The following is a 22,536-nucleotide window of genomic DNA, read 5'->3' as shown; positions in this document are numbered from 1 at the left end:
CGTGTGCTGAAATGTGCTGTATAAATAAACTTGCTTTCCAACTGTTCTCCTTCAGTGCATTGTTAATGTTACCTTGTGTGGTTTGCCACAGTGCTCGTCACTACTTTAATCCTCTTCTACCGTTGATGTTCTCCCTGTTTGTTCTAAGTTTAGTTTACTCTTTCTTGTTTTGTTCTTTTCAAGCTCCCTTTTTTTATTATCTTTAGCTGCTTTAGCTCCTGTGTGCTTCTGTCTTACAGTATGAGTGTCAGCTATTGACATGATGACATGATGACATGATATTGGTACTGGTTTTAGAGCCTTCCCAATATTCTCCTCCGACTGCGGGTTTCCTGGACATGCTCTCCTGTACTGGTAGGCCTGTTTTTGTCCCCCTTGTGGATAAGACTTAGTAACAGTAAGTGAGCTTTAGTTGCATTGATCTAACGAGTAAAAACCACCAACACCGTTATTGTTTGAGGTGGACATTCTCGACGCATGCCACTGAAACCTTTCTGTGAAATCGACAACAAACTCAGAAACCACAGAAACCAGTTTCCAGATACAGGTTTGAACATTTATATTCTCACGGTTATGCAGCAATGATTTAGTTAGTTAGGCCTCATTGCAGGGGAGAACAAACAGAGATCTAGTCAGGCCAATAATTACCTTGTTTCTAATGTAACATTATATATTATAAACTCACATGTTTTGTTTTGAAAGAACTTTGATGAAAGGATTCAACTGATTATTACATTATTCATTATACACATCTTACTACATTATTCACTGTTTTTCTCACCACAAATCCATATTCAGATACACTACCAACACAGAGTATCTCTGCTTTTTGACCATTAGTGGGCGCCACTCCAATCAGTTTTGGTTATATCCATCCTCTGCAGTGCATCTGAGTCCAAGGCAAACAAATGTGTGTGTAATCGGTCATGCTTGTGTGTTTGAAGTATCTATTTATCCGTACCCTGTAGTTAATATTATGTTACTGTCCAATAATTAAAGTAAACTAGTTTGACAGCTAAAATAGAGTTTGGCATTATACAAAGTTAAAACATAATTGTAAATGATTAACTCTGCGACAAGCAATAACGCCACAAGGGAAACAAACTCATTAATGCATATTTTTAATAACACCGCAGGTAGAAACTTATCAAATTCCTAAAAGCAGTTTTGAAGAAATATCAAAATCATAAAAAATATATTCTGCCACCATTTAACCCTCCGTAAAAAATAGAAAAACTTGCAGACTTTTAGTACATCTAGTCCTTTGAGCATCAGATCTGAAATCATCAGCCGCGTTCACACAGCAGTACTTTTCCCATTTTAGTTCCGATATCGTTCCGAAATGTCGCGTTCACACCAAAAAGAGCCGGAACTAAAATGAGTTCATGAGAACCTTTTTACCCCCTTTTCCGTCCCTGCTAGAGAACAGGGACTCTCATGCGGCTCTCTTGTGAGAAAATAGTTATATTTCTGATTGGCTGGGCGGATTGCAAACCACGCCCCGTAAAACTCAAAAAAAGTGTTGTGAAGCCACCATTTTATTATCCTCGCATTAGCATTATTAGCATTAGCATTAGCCCAGCGCAGAAACGCAGAGAGACTAACTTATGGCAACACAAAATAAAACATGGGAGCGGTGGAGATCCCAGCAGCTTCTACTGAAGCCAGTCCCCAACTCCGGGGACTTCCGGCCGGGGATTTTGGGCGGCAGTATACGCCGTGAAGTTGTTTGCGGCCTGCCAGTAAACCCAAAGCAGAAGAAGAAGAAGTGACGTCAGCGGCTTAATTTGACTAATCCACCCCCAGGGACTTATTCCGGTGTGAACGCGATCTGTACTTAGTTCATCAGAACTAAAGAGTTCTGATGAACTAAGTTCTCATGAACTTTTGTGGGAAAAGTACTGCGGTGTGAAAGCGCCTAATGCAACTGGTTGAGGGGTACACACACTTCAGCCTGTTTCAGAGGGTCAGGTGTGAACATGTTAACTCATCTTGGAGGACAAATGCAAACCAGCTTAAATGGATTTGAAGTTTCTTGGTGCAACACAGAATACATGACTCTTTGTGTTTGAAAAAGTGGAACAACCGATGCAACATATGTAGATGTACATGTAAGGGATAGTGTGCAGCGAGGCGGTCATTATTGGTAAAAGAACATCCGACAGGCTGATCAGGGACCTTTGCAATGCATTTAACAATCCTTCATCATCTTTCTGATCCAGGGAAGGTATTTTGATACATCTGTGTACACATTGGGCCTATTTGGGTATCCACAGTCCTTTTTCCAGTTGTAAGACACAACACCAGCTGCCTTCCCGTTGCACACCAGAGGGCCCCCAGAATCACCCTGTGAGGAGGAAGAAGTTATATTAGTTCATTTGCTTTCTAATAACTTTTTTATAATGAGACCATACCCCTATGACAGGAAAGGAAGCATACCTGACAGAATCCTTTATCTGTGCCATATCCACCAGCACAGATAACGTTTTCAGGAAGCATGTTAGGCCATTCGTTCTTACAGACATCCAGGTCAACAATGGGCACATTCACCATTTGCAGCTCATCAACAGGTTTACCAACACTTGTGAAGCCCCATCCAGCTACACTGCACGGCTTTTTATTTTTAATCTTAGTCTTAGTCTTGGGAAGTGAAATTGGTTGCAATCTTTTGTTCAGTCGAGCTTTCTTGGACAGCTGGAGAAACAAAATCACAAGTGAACATTTGTGAAAAAAACTAGAAAATACTGAGGTCTGATAGAGGATACTTCTTATCCCCATATCAGACCTCAAGCTTGCTTGAAAATGAAGCTCAGTCAACTTTATTGTCAATCTCAAAATATGTACACATGTTTTTACACACAGAAAGATCGAAATACTGTTTCCCACAGTCCCAAGGTATAACAAACACACATTAAAATCCAAGAACACTCAATAATAACAAAACAACCGTTTACTTCAAGTAAGCAGGATATATATAAAAAAGATTATGTACATAGTGCAAAAATGTCCATAGCAGCGCAAAAGTGACTGGTGCCGAATTTTGTGTGTGTGTGGGGGGGGTGTTAAAGTCCCGGTCCAGTGGGGTCAGGGTGGAGAGGTGAGAGATAGGGGAAAGGTGGGAGGGGGGAGAGTTCAGCTGCTCATAGTATTGATGTAAATGCTTTGTTGTTTTAACGGTTTTGTTGAGACTAAAAGTGAATTTAACAGAACATCACATTACTGGAACTCTACTTACTTTGAGGAGCATGATGTCCGACCCCTTACTAACTTTATCATAAGATGGATGCTTGCATCTCTTCACACTGTATCTCATTGTGTCATCAATCTTCTTGAGATTGTGGGTACCAAGAACAACACTTGTAGGATTCCTAAGCAAATGATCATCAGGAGGCAATCAGTAGTGTTTATTAATAGCTGCTGCATGTTATGCAAAAATAAGGTTCTTTGGATTGGTCCAATAACATCATTCATTGAGTATTGAAAGAGCAAAGGTAACTCACCCAACATCACAATGTGCAGCAGTGACCACAAAGTCTTTATTGATGAGGAATCCTCCACAGATATGTTTGTTGCTGCTGTTCTGAACCGAGGCCATAAACAGCATTTTCTTGTCCGGGACCTTTTCACCATTTATGATTTCACTACCAAGTGCTGAAAAGAAGGATGAGTTAATACTGCATTTGTAGAAAAGAGACAAATAACCACATGTGGGAACATTACCGTGAAGTCCAAGAGTTGTCAGAAGTTGAAGAAGCAGAATCCTGTGCAGAGCGTGCTTCATGCTTGCAGCAAACTGAACCTGTTGTCTTTGTGTGTCGTGTCGACCCTTTCATAAACCAGTTCCCTCAGTCAGCGACCCTGTGCAAACTTTAAATGTGTTAAAGTGATGAGGGCATGTGGTAGTAAAGAAATAACACCTCATGAAGTGTTGCAGTTGTTTCAGTCAATATAAGGCCTGTGGTTCTGTGGCCTCCACAGCCTGAAGCACATGCACAAGTATTGTGTTTTTTCTGAAAGTTCTGGGATATTATTGTCACTGTTTGGATAATACTTATCCTTAATGTGACTAAATAAGCTTTAGTCACATTTAGTTGGATGAAATATGTGAAAAATAATCAAAATAGTTTGTTATGGATCTACATTTCAGCTTTCACATTTGGGCTGTTTTCTTTTATTGCTGCGATGTTGCACCATAAGTGCAACGAGTTGCAGTAACCACAGTTTCCATCTCAAAGTCTGAGTGTGAGTATTATCACAGTCAAGTGTGAAGATAATTCTGTGAAAACATGTCAACGCTGACTGACAACTATTTGCTATTATCTGCTATAATATAACCAATGTTCATTTCGTATCTGACATTTTCATTCACGAAATTGTTTTAATTAATGAATACTTTTTAGACATTGCTGCACTTTTTGTCCATACTATTATGTGTATGGACAAATATTATTAATATACTATTAAAAAAATGAGCTGATTTATCTGATACAACCCAGACATTTCTTTGCATAGTGTTTCAATCTAGATGAACCACAGAAACAACAGTTTCCATCTAAAGATTTGAGTAGGGACGTTCCCACACTAGCAGTTATGAAACTAGAGCTCAATGATGTTATCATTGTTTAACAGCTACATATGTATCAGTGCGAGACCCCGACGAGGGGTCGCGAGATGATTTCAGAATCCTCTTGATGTGACCCCTGAGGGGGTTAAAATATATTGAATTATTATTATTATTAGTATTACTATTAATAATAATAACGTGTGCATAGACATTTTTTATTATGTAAGTCTGTTTAATAGGTAAGCGGGACAAATAAAGGAATTTTGATTCTGACAGATTTACGACAGTAGGCTATCATTTGCAGCTCAAAGGTCACTTTACAGCAGCACAGTAAATATCAGAGACGTAAAACACACATCAACTATACTCATGAGCGCGGGAAGGGGGGTGCTGAGGGCGCTGCAGCACCCCCTAGCGGCAGGCAGGGGGTGCGGAGCTCCCCTGTCTGAATTATTATTTGACGGTTATTGCTGCTCCCGCTGTGCATAATCTGTGTAATATGTAGCCAATAAATTCCACATTGTTGGTAAAATAATATTTCGGCCTGCCCCAAATGTTTTTTCTGTAGCCCCGGACAATTCTACCTCAATAATATAATACATTAACCGTGCTTTACGTGAACCTCATCAAGACACTAGAAAGGACGGCAGGAATGTAATTTCCCGTGTTCAGTGAATGCAACAGAGGCAAGACACCAGACCAATCAGAGAGTTGCATGGAAATAAAAGTGTGCTTGTGTCATTCAAGCTCGCGGCTCTGTGTGTGTGCGGAAATAGCGCATTTAGTGTGTGTGAGAGAGGGGGAGAGAGAGAGGGACCGGTGCCAGCAGCAGGGATCGTGTTGTTAGCATCTGGTTAGCTAGCTGCACTAACGGACATACGGAGCTGTTTGTTCCACAACAAGCTGGAGGAGAGCTCTCCTCTCAGACTGAGAGGCTCAGGTGAGCTAAAGGACTCTCTGAGTGTTTAGATAGTTAACTTTAGTCTAAGTTATCTCAGTGGGTCTCAAACGGTTTGGTCAAAAAATATTCAAAAGATTATTTCCGCGGCACACCCTCACATGATCATTATAGTTATAAAAAAAATAAGAGAATAAAGGAAAAACAGTTATGAAATACTATATGGCAGTAAAACAAGAATACAGTTTGAAAGGGGAGTGATTTGTAAAATATCCATAAAGAAAAAGAACATCTGCTTACAGTTGTGTTTTATCTGGGTGTTGAGAGATGTATCCATAGATCTCTTAATGTTGCTCTCTAAGTGCACCAGATTGATGCTTTTAACTTCAATATTTAAAAAAAATCTTCCCGGGGGAGCATCCCCCCGGACCCCCCTAGAGGAGGTGAGGTCCGCTCCCCACTCGTAAAAAATAGCACTTTACCCCTGCCTATATGCCGTGAGCTGATTATCGAGCCTTCATTGTAACAGTCGCGGGTTTACTGTGTGTTTGCGTGTGGGGAGTTTTTTTGTGCGTGCTCTATGGTGCCCGTAATACTGTTCACTGGAGTCCAGCACCTCCGCACCCCCACTCAAAATACCTTCCCGCGCCTCTGACTATACTAGTATATTTCTTCTGAACAGCTCTTTAATACATGTTTCAAAATGAAATGTTGGTTAATACCAACTAGTGAGAAGGCAGCGGAGGAGAGCGGAGAGCCGCCATCACAAAGGCAGTCGACTTCTTTCGCGGGAAGAGGAGGAGGAGGAGACTGTTACAGAATGGTTTAGGCTAGGTTGCAGCTCCACCCTGTGGACGTATTGTGCCTGTGTTATATATATATCTGCCTCACGTGACTCTAGCCCAGTTGTATGATTACCTGCTTAATGTGAATACACAGCGTTGAGACACAGCCTGATTTGCCTTGTTTATTAATGCACCTACATCTACAAACATGGTGTCAGAAGCTCAAATAGGACCCAGCTGTGGACTGCATGCTACTGTCCGTCGCTGAGACGGCGTGCATTTATTTGTTTTGGTGAGGTTTAGCAGTTTCAGTTAGCCTGTTAGCATTAGCGCCACGTTGGAACAATGACATCCAGCATCCCACCTCCGGAGCCTATGAAGATGGCGGGGGACATCCACGGCAACTGGGTGAGCTTTCGAGCAGAATTTGAGGATTATCTGCTTGCGACCGGGCTCAGCGAGAAAGAAAAGCCGGTACAAGCAGCTGCGCTCAGGAGGCTAATGGGGAACGACTGCCGGCATGTTTACAAACACAACCTGGGAATCACCGCGGACCAACAAAAGGATGCGGGTGATATACTGGTGGCACTGGAGCAATACTTCACGCCCGCAAAGAACGTAATCTTTGAGAGGTACGTTTTTGGCAACCTTAAACAAGAGGATGGAGAGCTCTTGGATGCGTTTACTACCAGGCTGAGGGAAAAGGCTGCCTCTTGTGAATATGGAGCTATAAAAGATGAACTCATAAGGGACAGGCTTGTTCTCGGGATAACTGACGAGGGTGCTAGACGTCGTTTACTAAGGGAAAAGGACCTTAAATTGGACGAGGCCATTAAAATTTGCCGTGCAGCCGAGGTCATGGACAGCAAGTTAAAAACCATGTCACTGGGTAGCTCTGGACCTGGGGACAGCATTAATGCCACACAAGGACAGCGATATGGACGGAGGTCTGCCAGCAGGCCATACGAGTCCACCAACACATCTGCACAACCACAGAGCATGAGAGACGCTGGCGAATGCAAGTACTGTGGCACACGGCACAAGCGTGGGCGGGACCTGTGCCCTGCTTTTGGTAAATCGTGCCGCTCGTGTGGCACTGCTAACCATTTTGCAAAAGTATGCATGAAAAGAGGCCAGCAGGCACGCCAGTTGAATGCTGTGGATGACCCGTTGCCAGGGGAACTGGAGGACAGCGATGAGAGAGACGTGTACACAGCGGAGAGCGTGAGGGCTGTGAACACTCAAGGTAAAAAGTGGTTTGTCAACCTGCCACCGCAAAGTGGGGTTCAGAGGTGCCAGCTCGACTCTGGAGCCACTTGCAATGTGATGAGCATCAAGGACAAGACGAGACTGGCGTCTAGAACGCCTCTTCTGAAGAGTCTCACCAGATTAAAACTATACAACAGTGAGTGGATGAGCTCATTAGGTGTGTACAGCACACAATGCGTCATTAGGGGTAAGACGCACAGAATGGACTTTGAGATCGTGCATACTGGCCAGAGGCCCTTGCTTTCGGGTGAGACATGTGAGAGACTTGGTCTGATACTCTTCACCATTCCTGAGGAGCTGAATAAGGTGGAGCACTGCAGGAAGGGAGACCTGACCGTGTCTTGTCAGCACCTACCACGACGTGTTCACCAGCCCTGTTGAGTCTCTGCCCGGTGATATTCACTTTGAGCTGGACAGCACTGTGACACCGGTGCAGTGTGCTCCCAGGAACGTTCCAGTGGCCCTCAAGGCAGCTGTTAAGGCTCAGCGTGATCGATATGAAGAGGAGGGACACTTGACCACAGTCACTCAACCCACGGACTGGATTAGCAATCTAGTCATAGTAAAAAAGCCAGACAAATTGAGACTATGCATTGACCCGAAGCATCTCAACCGTGCTCTGAAACGGTCCCACTACCTTATGCCCACTTTAGATGACGTGTTGTATAAGCTGCCAAAGGCACGTATATTCACCCTGGTGGATGCACGTGATGCATTCCTGCAGTGCCGCTTGGATGAAGAAAGCAGCCTGATGACAACATTCTGGACACCGTGGGGTAGGAAACGCTGGCTGAAACTTCCTTTCGGTGTGTCAGTTGCCCCGGAGCTGTATCAAAGGAAGCAGCATGAGCTGCTGGCTGGCTTGACAGGGATTGAGCCCATAGCTGATGACATCCTTGTAGTCGGCTGTGGGGACACAGAGAATGAGGCCAATCGCGACCATGACACAAACCTCATCGCTCTGATGGACAGATGCAGGGAAGTAAAGCTGAGACTGGGCCTGAAAAAGCTGCAGTTCCGAGTGAAGGAGGTCCGCTTCCACGGCCACATACTGTCCGCGGAGGGCCTCAAGGCTGACCCTGACAAAGTCAGGGCGGTGCTGGACATGCCAAACTCCACAGACGCAAATGGGGTCCAGCGGTGTGTCGGATTTGTGAACTATCTGTCCAGATTCATGCCACGCTTGTCAGCGGTATGTGAGCCGCTGAAGAGACTGCTGGACAAGGATGTGATGTGGCACTGGCTGCCCAAACATGATGCCGCCATGAAGGAAATCAAGGCACTGGTCACGGCGGTGCCAGTCCTAAGGTACTATGACGTCCGCAAGCCAGTCACCGTACAGAGCGACTCCAGTCAGGCGGGTCTGGGCTGCTGCTTGCTTCAAGGGGGGACAGCCTGTCGCATTCGCCTCCCGGGCATTGACCCAAACAGAGCAAAATTATGCACGGATTGAAAAGGAGTGCCTGAGCATCGTATTCGCCCTGCCAACGCTTCCACTACTATCTATATGGGAGGGGTGATGTGACTGCAGAGACCGACCACCGCCCGCTGGTGTCCATCTTCACCAAGCCCATCCTCAGTGCGCCAAAGCGCCTTCAGAGCATGCTCCTCACACTTCAGAATTACTTCCTTGCGGTGGTATACAAGCCAGGCCCTGAGATGTACATAAGTGACACGCTCAGCAGAGCCACCACCCCGCCACAGAGAACAGACACACTGTACCAACGTGAAATGGTCTGCAGCATGCAGCAGGAGCAGTGTGACACGGCGGCCATTCAGCAGGCAGACTATTTAAATGTCAGCAGCCAACGCCTGGCACAGATTCGGACACACACTGAGGAGAATGTGTGTCTTCAAACACTTAAGTCTGTCATGCTGGAGGGATGGCCAGGACACAAAGAGGAGACCCCTGTAGCCGTCAGGGACTACTGGGCCGTCAGAGATGAGATAAGTGCACAGGATGGCGTGCTCTTCAGGAGTCAGCGCGTCATCATTCCAAAAGCTATGCGCCCGGAAATGCTGAGACGGATCCACTACAACCACGTGGGGGGCGAGGCGTGCTACAGGCAGGCCCGTGATACACTTTACTGGCCCGGTATGCAAGGGGAAGTCAAGGATTATGTGCAAAAGTGCTCTGTGTGCAATGAGTATGCACACGAACAACAGAAAGAGACTATGATGTCACACCTGCTCCCCGTCCCTGGCAGATAGTAAGCATGGATCTGTACAGCTACGCAGCACAGAACTTCACGTCGTGGTGGACCATTATTCTGACTTTTGGGAGATCGACCTGCTCCCTGACCTATCAGCGGACACCACGATCCGTAGATGCAAGGCACAGTTTGCACGCTACGGTGTCCCAGACAGGGCCATTTCTGATGGTGGAGGCCAGTTTGCCGGTGGAGAGTTCCGGGCGTTTGCGAGAGAGTGGGGTTTTGAGCATGTCATGTCCTCACCGAGGCACACAAAGGCTAATGGCAAAGCGGAGTCAGCAGTGAAAATTGTAAAGAGCCTGTGCAGAAGGGCAGACCGTGCCAAAGAGGACCCCTGGAGGGCCATATTGCATTGGAGAAATACGCCCACTGAGGGTATGCATTGCAGCCCAGCACAGCGGCTTATGTCGCGGAGACTGAGAACTCTTCTCCCTGTGACCGACCAGCTACTGGTGCCTCAGGTCGTCACGGGTGTTCCTGACAAGCTGAAAGTGAAACATCAAGCAGCAAAGCTGACATATGACAGATCTGCCAAGGATCTGCCGGAGCTGAACGTCGGCCAGCCCATACGGATGAAGCCGCTCCCAGGAGACAGGACGGGCCGATGGAGGAGAGGTGTGTGCCTTCAGCAGTTGGGACTCCGGTCCTATCTGGTCGGTGTGGAGGGGACCACGTATCGGCGCAACAGGGTTGATCTTCGACCAGCAGAGACGGCCCTGCTCCAGCCGTCAATTCTCCCAGAATCGGCCCCGGAGCAGCCTGCGAGCGGGGGGAGCGCCAGAGAGGTCGTCTGCGTCCCCGAGGAGTCTCCAAGGCCATCACCCCCGAGGTCGTCGCGGTCTTCCCCGCAGACTGGGGGTACACCATGCCGTGAGTTACAGGGCCGGGCCTTCTCCCGGAGCGGATGGCTGATTAGACCTCCTGACAGACTTGACCTCTAGGTCACACACACACACTCACACACACACACTTGGACTGTGCGCACTCAAACACACATGGACGATAAAGATTTAAAAAAATAAGAAAAAAAAGGAAGTGGAGAGATTGTAAAACAAATGTGATTGATTGTTCTGAGTTTATTGCTGATGTGTTCTGATCCGGCTATTATTGAAGTGTCTTAGCTAGGTGCACTATTTAGGGTCTGAGACCTAGGTCGGCGAAGACCCTATTGAAATCGGTCGCGCAGCGACCGATAAACCTGCGAAACACACACAAAACAGGGAAAAAGACGGGCAAAAGCCCATCAAAAGTGGCCTAAATCATGACAGTAGGTGGCCCACGCCAACCTAGTCACATGGGCGCTCGCGCCCATGTGACCTCGGCCACCCTAGGCCGAACATTATTGATATCGGTGCGATTATTATTATTATGATTATTATTTTAATACATTGCGCGCACTTTTGACCCCCGCAACATATGTGAAAACTCACCAAATTTCGCACGCGCGTCAGAAGTCGTGAAAATTGCGATGTGTAATTGGTTCCGGAACTTTGCGTCAAAAATTGCGTAGGCCACGCCCACTTCCGTTTTTAACGTTAACTCCCCCCACTTTAACTTTCACGTAAACGAACGAAACTCGCTACGCATATCTAAGGTGCGGAGACGAGCAAAAAAGCCTCTTGGAGGGGTATAAAATAACGTACAGGAAGTCGGCCATTTTGAATTTGGCGTTGGAAAAACGCGATTTATCGCGTTTTTCGTCCCTCGCACTTTAACAAACTCCTCCTAGGGACTTTATCCGTACCACTCCAAATTCCTCGGGTAGCTTCTCCACAAATGGGCGATCTAAAGTTATCACGGAAAATTTTTTCTTTCGCACGGCGTAGCCGTGATTTGGCGCCAAAGTTCGCGTTCGCTCGATGCTAGGCCATCCCTCGCCATGGAACACGATGATGTCATAATTCAAACTGACATGCTCAGAATGCCACCAAAATTCACATGATGATTAACACTGCGGCCCTGAACAGCTCTACGTCAAATCCGATGTTACTTAATATGGCGTTACCATGGCAACGGATCCCTCGCCATAAGACACGGTGTCGCTGTAACTCCAATGGACACGGTCCCATCGTCCCCCAATCTTCACTTTTATATCACCGGTGAATGCCTCAACAGCTCTACATGAAATCTGAGATCTCATCGTATGCCGTTTCCATGGCAACGAATCCCTCGGCAAAAAACACGATGTTCTGTTAACTCAATGGAAAATCGTCCAAACGGCACCAGACTTCATATGATGGGTGATGGTCAGGCCCTAAACAGCTCTATGCCAATTATGGGATGTCATCGTATGCCGTTTCCATGGCAACGCATCCCTCGCCATACAACTCTATGTTGTCGTAATTCAATGGAAAATCGTCCAAACGCCACCAGACTTCATATGATGGGTGATGGTCAGGCCCTAAACAGCTCTATGCCAATTATGGGATGTCATCATTTGCCGTTTCCATGGCAACGCATCCCCCTCCATAAAACCCAATGTTGTCTTAACTCAATGGAAAATGGTCCAAACGGCACCAGACTTCAGATCACAGTTAATGGTCCGGCCCTCAACACCTCAATGTGACAATAGTGAGTTTTCCTCAAAAGCTGTTGCCATGGCAACGCATCCCTCGCCGTTAAGCACGATATTGCTAAAACTCCTGTTTAAATGTTCAAAAAGTGTTCAAATTTCACATGTGTGCTAACGGTCAACCCCTCGAGACATATATGTGTCAGTTTTGAGATTTCGTCAAATGTCGTTGCTATGGTAACTAAATGGTCGCCGTGAAACACGGTTCTCTCATAACTCCAGTTAACTTGCTCCAAACGGCCCAAAACTTCACAGGTTTGATAACGATGCAGCCCTCAACACATATAGGCGTATTATGGGGTGTCATCAAATTCCGTTGCCATGGCGACAGATCACTCCCCATCAAACACAATGTTTGTGATACTGCTGTAACTCCTGTGTACGTTGTCCGATCGGCCTGAAACTTCCCACGTTTGCCAACGGCCGAGTCCTCGAGACATCTGCCTGACGTCGACGTGCGGACAACAGCCTGCAGAGCGTCGAAGACCCGCTCAACGCTGCTCGCAGCTTTAATTGTTGTTGAAATCATTTGATTAATGTTCTGTTTAAAGGTCAACAGTTTAATGGCAGTATTGATCCTGTGTTGTTACTTAACAAAAGGAAGGGAGATGTTACAGAAAGGTTTAGGCTAGGTTGCAGCTCCACCCTGTGGACGTATTGTGCCTGTGTTATATATATATCTGCCTCACGTGACTCTAGCCCAGTTGTATGATTACCTGCTTAATGTGAATACACGGCGTTGAGACACAGCCTGACTTGCCTTGTTTATTAATGCACCTACATCTACAAACAGAGACGACAACAACAACAACCGTAAGGCGGTCCATAAGCAGTCAGACCAGCCTTCATCCAAGTGTCGCAAGTATCGAGAGAAATACATCCAGTACGGATTCACATGCCTCATTATCAATGAAGCACAACATCCCCAATGTGTAGTGTGCACTGCAGTGGCGTTTTCTCCTGGAGGCCAAGGGAAGCCAGGCTTCCCCTGTTTTTTCGGATTGTAGTTATAATTTTAATAAATAAATAAAAACACTTTGTTTAGTTTCGGAAATTCTTTGTTGTGTTTTGCTGCCGGCCCGTCTCTCTCCCATTCTCATTGAGTATTTTACAAAGAGTGAAACAGCGCCCCTCTAGATGTTATGGTGAAATAGTAAATTGCACTCTCTGTTGCGAGAGGAGGCCAGCCGAAATTTGCTTCCCTTGGTGAAAAAAAATGGAGGGATTGACCAATCAGATGAGGCTCACGTCATGCCCCTGCCAACCTGTGATTGGTCAGGGCCATGCCAAGGGAAGCCAGAGGCGGCTGGCTTCCCTTGCCTCACAATCCAATCAAATCGCATCAATTTAGTGGTGCAGTGACGCGTCCCAAAAAGCGGAAGTAAGCTGCACTCGGTTTCCCTCGACAAAATAGCAATGGGATTTCTCCACAGGGTTTTGGAAAATAGCTAAAAAAAGGTCAGTGGAAAACGAACCTGTTAGGTAAATGCACGTTTTGTTCAGTCGGATAATATCCACATGGCTACCCTACTTTTATCATTTTCGAATCATAAATCTAATCGATTGAAGATAGATAGCGTCACTGCACCACTCTCACCGCCGTTAGAAAGTAGCAAGCAACTGAAGCAAGTGCAATTATGGAGGGTGGAGATTTGGAGTATTTAATCAAAAATAATTGTACTAAACTTCCGCTGCAGCAGCAACAACAAATACAATCTGATGACAGGCCAATGCCCAAACTGGAGCTGTGTACAGCGAGGAACAAAGGAGCGAACCGGACGTAAAACGTTAAAGGTCTCCTGATTTAGTTTGTGAATGAATGTCACGATTCTCATGTTATGTCACGTTTATAGTTTTGTAGGTTTGGGTGTTTTTGCTGTTTTCCATGTCATGTTTTCCTTTGGGTTATTGTCTGGTCCTTTTCCCTGTGTTTTCCTCTTGTCATTAGTTTCCCTGGTGTGTCTAATTGTCTGATTATGTTCACCTGGGCCCCTGTGTTTTCTCCTCCCTCCTCACCTGTGTCCCATTGTGTGATTGAGTCTTGTGTGTATTTAAGTTCTGGGTTGTCTGTCTGTCTTGGTCGGTTCGTCTTGTTCCCTGACTAGTTCTGCGGTGAGTGTTCTGTTTGTCATTGTACATATCATAGCCTTGAAATAAAGGAAGTTTTCAGTTTATATCTGCATTTGGGTCCTACTTGTTTCAAGAACCGTGACAGTACGAACCGACCAAGAAATGGGCCCAGCAGATCCGTTCGAGTCGGAATTATTAAATGTTTCCTTTTTTTTGGCTAACTGCTCGGATAGATGGAAGAGAGCAACCGGAGTTCAGCAGCGGGAGGCTGTATTGTCGGAGGCGCGCCAGATGGCTAGAGAGAAACCAGGTATGGTGAAGTTCTTACCTGGCTGGATTTCAAAGATCCTCTCTGTGTGTGATTCCCGGCCTGCTAACCCCAGGCATGCTAGCTCCCGGCCTCCCAATTCCCGACCTGGCACCATACGCCTCGGTGGTTTCCGTCTGCAGTCAGCCCATGCTTCTGCCCCAGTTCCTGCTCCTGTCCAGGAGTCATATTCTGGAACTCGTCTGGCTTATGGAGGTCCACGGAGTATTCAGGCGGCTGCTAAGAGGAGGAGTCGCAAGGCCAAGCAGGCAGCTCAAGCCCCAAGAGCCATGGTTCCGGCTCCAGAACCGGACCTTACAGCCATGTTTCCGGCTCCAGAACCGGACCTTACAGCAATGTTTCCGGCTCCAGAGCCGGACCTTACTGCCATGTTTCCGGGTCCAGAACCGGACCTTACAGCCATGTTCCCGGCTTCAGTGCCGGCTCCAGTAACAATGGTCCCGACTTCGGCTCCTCGTCACCTGCTGACTCATCGGCCGACGCCAGCTCCTCGAGTCCTGTCGGCGTACCGGCCAACTCCAGCACCTCGTCTCCTGTTGGCTGTCCGTACGACGCCAGCTCCCCGAGTCCTGATGGCTGTCCGTCCGACGCCAGCTCCCTGTGTCTTGTTGGCTGTCCGGCCGACTCCAGCACCTCGTCTCCGGTTGGCTGTCCGTCCGACGCCAGCTCCCCGAGTCCTGTCGGCGTACCGGCCGACTCCAGCACCTCGTCTCCGGTTGGCTGTCCGTCCGACGCCAGCTCCCCGTGTCCTGATGGCTGTCCGTCCGACGCCAACTCCATGTCTTGTCACGTTGGAGGTCCCGCAGACTGCTCTTCTGCCGGGGGTCCTGCCAACTCCATGTCTTGTCAAGTTGGAGGTCCCGCAGACTGCTCTTCTGCCGAGGGTCCTGCCAACCCCATGTCCTGTGCCGTTGGAGGTCCCGCAGACTACTCTTCTGCCGGGGGTCCTGCCAACTCCATGTCTTGTCACGTTGGAGGTCCGGCAGACTACTCTTCTGCCGGGGGTCCTGCCAACCCCATGTCCTGTGTCGTTGGAGGTCCCGCTTACTGCTCTCCTGCCGGGGGTCCTGCCGGTCCTGTGTCCTCTTCCATGGGGGATCTTGCCGAGACCGGCTCCTGACCGGCCTCCGAAGCTGTCTGGTCTTCACCCCTCCTCGGACTCTGCCTTGCCCCCGGGCCGTCCGCCCGAGATTCCCTCCATGGACTCTGCCTTGCCCCCGGGCCGTCCGCCCGAATTCCCCTTTTTGAACTCTGCCTTGCCCCCGGGCCGTCCGCCCGAATTCCCCTTTTTGAACTCTGCCTTGCCCCCGGGTCGTCCGCCCGAATTCCCCTTTTTTGAACTCTGCCTTGCCCCCGGGCCGTCCGCCCGAGACCCGTCCTCCAGACCCCCTCCACCCACCCTGCTGGATTTTTGTTTTTTTGGGACGTCTGGAATCCGTCCCTTGAGGGGGGGGGGGTTATGTCACGATTCTCATGTTATGTCACGTTTATAGTTTTGTAGGTTTGGGTGTTTTTGCTGTTTTCCATGTCATGTTTTCCTTTGGGTTATTGTCTGGTCCTTTTCCCTGTGTTTTCCTCTTGTCATTAGTTTCCCTGTTGTGTCTAATTGTCTGATTATGTTCACCTGGGCCCCTGTGTTTTCTCCTCCCTCCTCACCTGTGTCCCGTTTTGTGTGATTGAGTCTTGTGTGTATTTAAGTTCTGGGTTGTCTGTCTGTCTTGGTCGGTTCGTCTTGTTCCCTGACTAGTTCTGCGGTGAGTGTTCTGTTTGTCATTGTACATTTATAAAACGGACAAGTCAAATCAAGCAATCTGATTGGTTCTTAGCCGTGATATACTGAGCGTATACCACGGGTAGAATTGTAAGTTACTTTTCACAACAAGTCAGTATCCCTCCGCCTCTGAGAAAAACAGTATACCGTTGGGCTGAAAAGCAAACTGCATGCAGTTTGATTTTCATACTGGAACAAGAAAGCAGCGGAGAAGTAACGGGGCAGAAGCCCTCCTTTTTTACGCAGCGGTCTGGACATAGACATCAAACGGCAAAACATATTCAGTGTGCAGTTCCTTTGGCATTAGGGCAGGGATATCTAGATACTTTTGAAGGTTTAACATAATGAATTGTGCTACTTTTAAAGCAAGCAACGATGTTTTCAAATCTGTAATCAAAGAGGTCCGCAAAAACGCTATCGACCAATCAGATTGCTTGATTTGACTTGTCAGTTTTATAAATATATTTAAATTTCTTCCGTTACGAAACAAACTTACAAATCATAAAATGAAAACATTTAAGATTAACTTCGACCTCCGGGGGGGTCTTACTATAGTATGGATGAGTGGATTGAGCAGTGCCTATCTCCAGAAAAAAAAGCACCTAAACTACGACATGCAGAGCTACGTGAAGAGCAGGTAAACCAACTGGAAAAGTACCACCATTCAAAAGCTTTCTGATGCGGGTCTTGAAACAAAGCAGAGAAATTATTACCGTTAGTGGCCACAGGTGCGAAAGCTCTCTCCAGAGCTACTGGAAGCCCAATCTCGGGGACCGGAGAAAGTGGAGCAATATTCTCGCCACACCAAGCAACAGCCTCGAACAACCTCAACATATACAAGTGACCACGTAAGCCATGTTACTGATGCTGGACAGTTTTTCAGTGGATGCACAATAAACAGCAACATACACATTAATGTAAATAAAAAGCCAAATAATGGATCAACGCTCTCTGTCTAATATGTTCGCTTGCTGTTAGTGTTGTTGCATAGCAACCACCTTGCACTATGTTTTGTGCAGAAGGCAACGGAGGGACTATTTCATTTCGAACATCATTATTTACAAATAAAAACTATTTAAATTAGAGTGTGTATTTCTCTGTCATATTGCCACACTTGGTAACCGTTTTATAAAAGCAATAGCTCACTTCAGGCCGTGATATATGCTCATTATATCACAGCCAAGGGGGTTGTCGACCCTCCGCTTCGCGTCGGGCCGAACCACGCCCCTTAGCTGTGATATAATGAGCATATACCACGGACTGTCGTGAGCTATTGCTTAAATATATCATAGCCTTGAAATAAAGGAAGTTTTCAGTTTATATCTGCATTTGGGTCCTGCTTGTTTCACGAACCGTGACAATGAATGCTTATTAGAGTTTCGGCTGGAGAGTGCGTGCGGACCTGTCGGTCAGATAACAGGCGTGTGTAAGTCCTGCATCTGTATGATACAAATGTGTGTAAAATGATACCGGGTGCTGTAATCACTCATCTGGTTACGTTATTACATTGACCACCCAACCCAGTCTCATGGCATTTCGTGTTGACCAACTCGATTTTTAATCTATTGATTCGTGTTCACCAACACGATTTCCCCCTTTTTTTCGTGTTGCACAGCACGATTTTAAAAGCATTGTATTTCTATTGGTAGTCTCACGGCATTACATGTTATAGGAAGACCGGAAGCTGTATGGTTCATAAAAACATGTTCTTACTCAATATCAAGCCACAATTATTGCTTTTATTTTAAATCGTATAATTTCTGACTTTTGCTGCCGTCTGTGAGGAAAATAAATGGGGCTCAGAGCCTCAGAATACTGAAATTTGTATTTTTTAAATCTTTTTTTCCTTCTAATTTGTTATTCTTTTCAAAATAACACACTGTTATTTACTCACCAATAACACACAATAATCCTTGTTTTTATTTATTTGTTTAGTTCCATAATCTCGGGCTGTTTTGACGTCCGTCAGGAACTGAATTTCAAAATAAAAATAACCAGAAACAGACGTAGGCATTTCGAGCGGTTACCCAAAATCCTCAGCTATGGTTTAAGCTCGCTGATTGGATGTTTTAGCCGCAATGCATGTTGGGATTTGGTGTTTATATTATATGAAATCGGAAAATCATTTCAAAAGAATAAAATAATACTTAATTCGGAGTGTTCTTGCTTTTCTCTTTGAAAGTCATCACATAACGGCATTGTAATACACGGTTCGGCTGCATTACATATTACAGATCTGCCGTAGTTCTCTATTTATAGAGCCCTGATGAGAAGACCTTTGGAAAAACTGGAAGAAATGCCGCCGAAACTGAAGACTTGACGTGGATCATAAATATATCAACAATTAAACAACATCTTCAATTTCTCTTCACACAATACGTCTCCTCGCAGTATCGACACTAATTCGGCTGACTTGTAAATTTGATCTAATTCATAGATAGGTTATATTTACACCATAACGGTGCACAGCTGATATAAAAGGACTTGTAGTTTTTAAAGATATTACTGATTTTCTTTGAATATAAGAATGTAAATACTGAGTCTGAAATAGTATAGCAATATGCTGTAAAATTATGTGAAAGCATGAATAAAACTACACATCTTCAGATGTTTTACATACATAAGTGTCCTACACTAATAATACAAAGTTATTATGGCTGTTTGTACCTTGTTTGCACTCCCTAGTGGTTAAAGCACGTTATTGCATTATTGTTTTTATGTGTTATATTTGATTACAAAAATATTAAGAGTACATACTTTCATAGGGGGAAAGTAGAAGGTCAATGATAGAAATATAGAATATAAAAAATCAAGAAGATACTATAAGTGATCTCTACAATAAAACAGTTTAGTGCAGGATGTACAAAGATATTAATAGGAGGAGGTGCAAAACAGAAAAACGAATTAAGAAATTAGAAATGTGCAGAATATGACAGTTTAATGGTGGAGGTACACACACATATTGATAGATGTCTTGTAATGCGCTGTTGAGGAACCTGTGACCCAAGATTTTCATTCATTGCATACACCGTAGTTGTGTATATGATATGTCAAACCTTTGAAAATCTTGAAAGGGATGTGCAAAATAGCCATAATATACAGTCTTTAATGAACTATTAGTAGAGAATAACAAGTAATGAATATACGTTATTACTCGTTTCCATTCATGTCAATTGCAGATAAATGTTTAGTCTTCTCAAGCACCAACTATCAAATATCTCTCCTGATTGTTGGCACTTGACAATCACCTTCCCTGAATTTTACTCAGGTGTAACTAAAGTCTGATTTAAGGGTTGTTTATATTTCACATCATTAATCAGAATCTGCAAAGTAACTCAAATAATTGTAGTGGAGTAAAAATACCAGGTTAACCTCTGAATTGTAGTGGAGTAGAATTACAAAGTAACAATGAGCTGTCATCTGGGCATATATTAATGATGCGCATTATGGACACAAGCGATGTTCACTCATGTATTAATTATAAGTTTTACATTTGATAACACCAATGTCATGGCAACTTTTAATTGTGGGAAAAACGAAAACCTTCAGTAGAGACGTCCCATAGAACATTTTGCGAAACACAATAGCCAGCATGTGTAGTTCTGGGGGGGCGTTCGATTCCAGTTTTGGATAGTCTGGCTTGGTTTCGTTCCATTTCAAACAGCTGTTTGACGCTAGGCGTAACCTTGGCGCACTGCCACTCCAACATCCAATCCCAGAGCTTGAAGATTAATCACGGGGACTGTAGTCCTAAACGATAGCTGGGGATTATGGGTAGTGTATTGTCTTCGGCCATCCTAAACTCCTAGAGGCCTACGTCTGTTTCCGGTTATTTTTATTTTGAAATTCAGTTCCTGACGGACGTCAAAAAAGCCCGAGATTATTGAAATAAACAAATAAATAAAAACAAGGATAATTATGTATTATTGTTGAGTAAATAACAGTGTGTTATTTTGAAAAGAATAACAAATTAGAAGGAAAAAAAGATTTAAAAAATACAGATTTCAGTATCCGCTCAGCTCTCAGCCCCATTTATTTTCCTCACAGATGGCAAAAAAAGTCAGAAATTATACAACTTAAAATAAAAGTAAAAATTGTGGCTTGATATTGAGTAAGTACATGTTTTTATGAACCACACAGCTTCCGGTCTTCCTATAACACGTAATGCCGTGAGACAACCAATAAAAATACATTGCTTTTTAAATCGTGCTGTGCAACACGAAAAAAAGGGGGAAATCGTGTTCAATAGATTAAAAATCGTGTTGGTGAACACGAAATGCCATGAGACTGGGTTGGACCACCCCCCCCCCACCCCCCCCACCCCAAAAGAAAGGACGTATTATTGGCTTCCCCTAATTTTTTCCCCACGCCACGCTACTGGTGCACTGAGGTTCTTGCACATGAGAGCTTAAAGCCCGTAAAAATGCTCAGACATTTAAATACGAAGCACCCCTCTCTTGCTTCTAAACCAGCAGATTTTTTCTACCGAAAGCAGAGACAATTGCAAGGCCAAAATAAAATTATAACTAACCAAGCAACAATCCCTACCAAGGCTCAAAAGGCATCATATGAGGTGGCATATTTAATTGCACAGGCAAAAAAGCCACACAAACATCGGGGAAACCCTAATTAAACCTGTTGCTATCGCTATGAGTAGGGCAATGCATGGGGATAAACAGGCACGGGAGCTGTAAGCAGTGCCGCTGTCTGACGGGACCATATCCCGACGCATCACGGACATGGCCCAGGATATCAAGTGTCAGCTGATTGACAGAGTGAAGAAAGGGAAATATGCTTTGCAGTTAGACGAATCCACAGATATGTCAAACTCGGCCCAACTGCTTGTTTTCGCCAGATACAGTTTTGATGGAAAATTTGATGAGGACATGCTGTTTTGCACCCCGCTGGAGCTAAAGTGCACAGGCGAGGACATTTTCACAAAACTTGACAACAAAATAAAAGAAGAGGGACTGTCTTGGGATGAGTGCATCGGTGTGTGTACAGATGGTGCTGGAGCAATGCTGGGGGAAAAGAGAGGACTAAAAGCAAGAGTCTTACAAGTGGCGCCCCACGTTATCTTTACACACTGTATTATCCACTGAGAAGCTCTAGCGCAGGGATCACCAACTATATTTGTCCAAGGGCCAAAATTTATCCAATCGACACTATCGCGGGCCAGCGATTTTGATATAGTCCACAATGCTAGTGGAGCACGCTCAGGTACTGCGGACCACATAAAGCTTAGCAGACTCTTCAGGCTAACGAAGGATCACTTCTAGGCAGGGTCGGGAGGGCTACTTTGTAAATGTAATCAGTTACTGAATACTGAATACATGCTCTGAAAGTAATCAGAATACAGTTAGTTACGTATTCAGATTACTTTTAGAATACTTTTGGAATACTTTCTTTTTCCATAACAGATGGGTGTCTGGTGCACAGGAGACACTTATTTTACTGTTTTAATGGCTTATCAAGAACTCAAACACAACATCTTGGTGTCATTCTGGACAGCTCCCTCTCATCTGCACCCCACATAAAAAACATCACCCGGACTGCATCCTTTGTACTGTCTTAAAACCTTTCCTTGGAATATGTTATGAATTGTAAGGTGTCCTTGAGTGCTTTGAAAGGCGCCCCTTAATAGAATGAATTATTATTATTATGTATTATCTGAAACGATGTAATAACTTTTAAAACTTTTTCCAGTCACTTGCCCCATGCATTCAGCAGCAGCAGGCCATTCACTTTGATTTGATCCCGTTATGAAATGTCATAATTTCGACAATAAATAAATGCCACATAAACGTTATCTTGCACATTTTATCTAACCATCTCCGTTTCTAACTTTCAATATATTTTAAAAGAGATCTCTCTCTCATCTACGTGCGGGGGCGGGGCCTCACAGACACGCTGCATCTCTCTCGCTCACAGACATGCTGCAGCGCTGTGCAGTGTGCACACAGTTCTGCCGGTAAGGAATATTACATTTTGTGAGGACACTTTTCCACTAATAATTCCAATAAGTATTCCAAAATGTATTCACTTCAGGTTTACGAAAGTAACTTT

The 22,536-nt window shown here is 45.1% G+C and overlaps 1 protein-coding gene across 2 annotated transcripts in view; it reads right to left on the bottom strand.

The window, feature by feature from the left end:
* Positions 1-1,105: 1,105 nt before the first annotated feature.
* The window catches only part of LOC307038425 (mast cell protease 1A-like), a 31,322-nt gene continuing 9,891 nt past the window's right edge, over positions 1,106-22,536 (bottom strand). The window contains exons 1-5 of one of the 2 annotated variants that reach the window (XM_079679809.1): positions 3,721-3,878; positions 3,501-3,651; positions 3,236-3,368; positions 2,440-2,694; positions 1,106-2,347 (exon numbers count right to left, since the gene is read on the bottom strand). In XM_079679809.1, the coding sequence (XP_079535935.1) occupies positions 2,192-2,347; positions 2,440-2,694; positions 3,236-3,368; positions 3,501-3,651; positions 3,721-3,781 (756 nt within the window). In that variant the 5' untranslated portion in view covers positions 3,782-3,878 and the 3' untranslated portion in view covers positions 1,106-2,191. Of the gene's footprint in view, positions 2,348-2,439; positions 2,695-3,235; positions 3,369-3,500; positions 3,652-3,720; positions 3,879-22,536 lie in introns of those variants that run through there. The other variant, XM_079679810.1, reaches the window with a different exon arrangement.

Source organism: Notothenia rossii (assembly GCF_949606895.1).
Source record: "Notothenia rossii genome assembly, chromosome: 1".
NCBI classification, from domain to species: Eukaryota; Metazoa; Chordata; class Actinopteri; order Perciformes; family Nototheniidae; genus Notothenia; species Notothenia rossii.
This window is presented reverse-complemented; position numbering and strand designations above follow the sequence as displayed.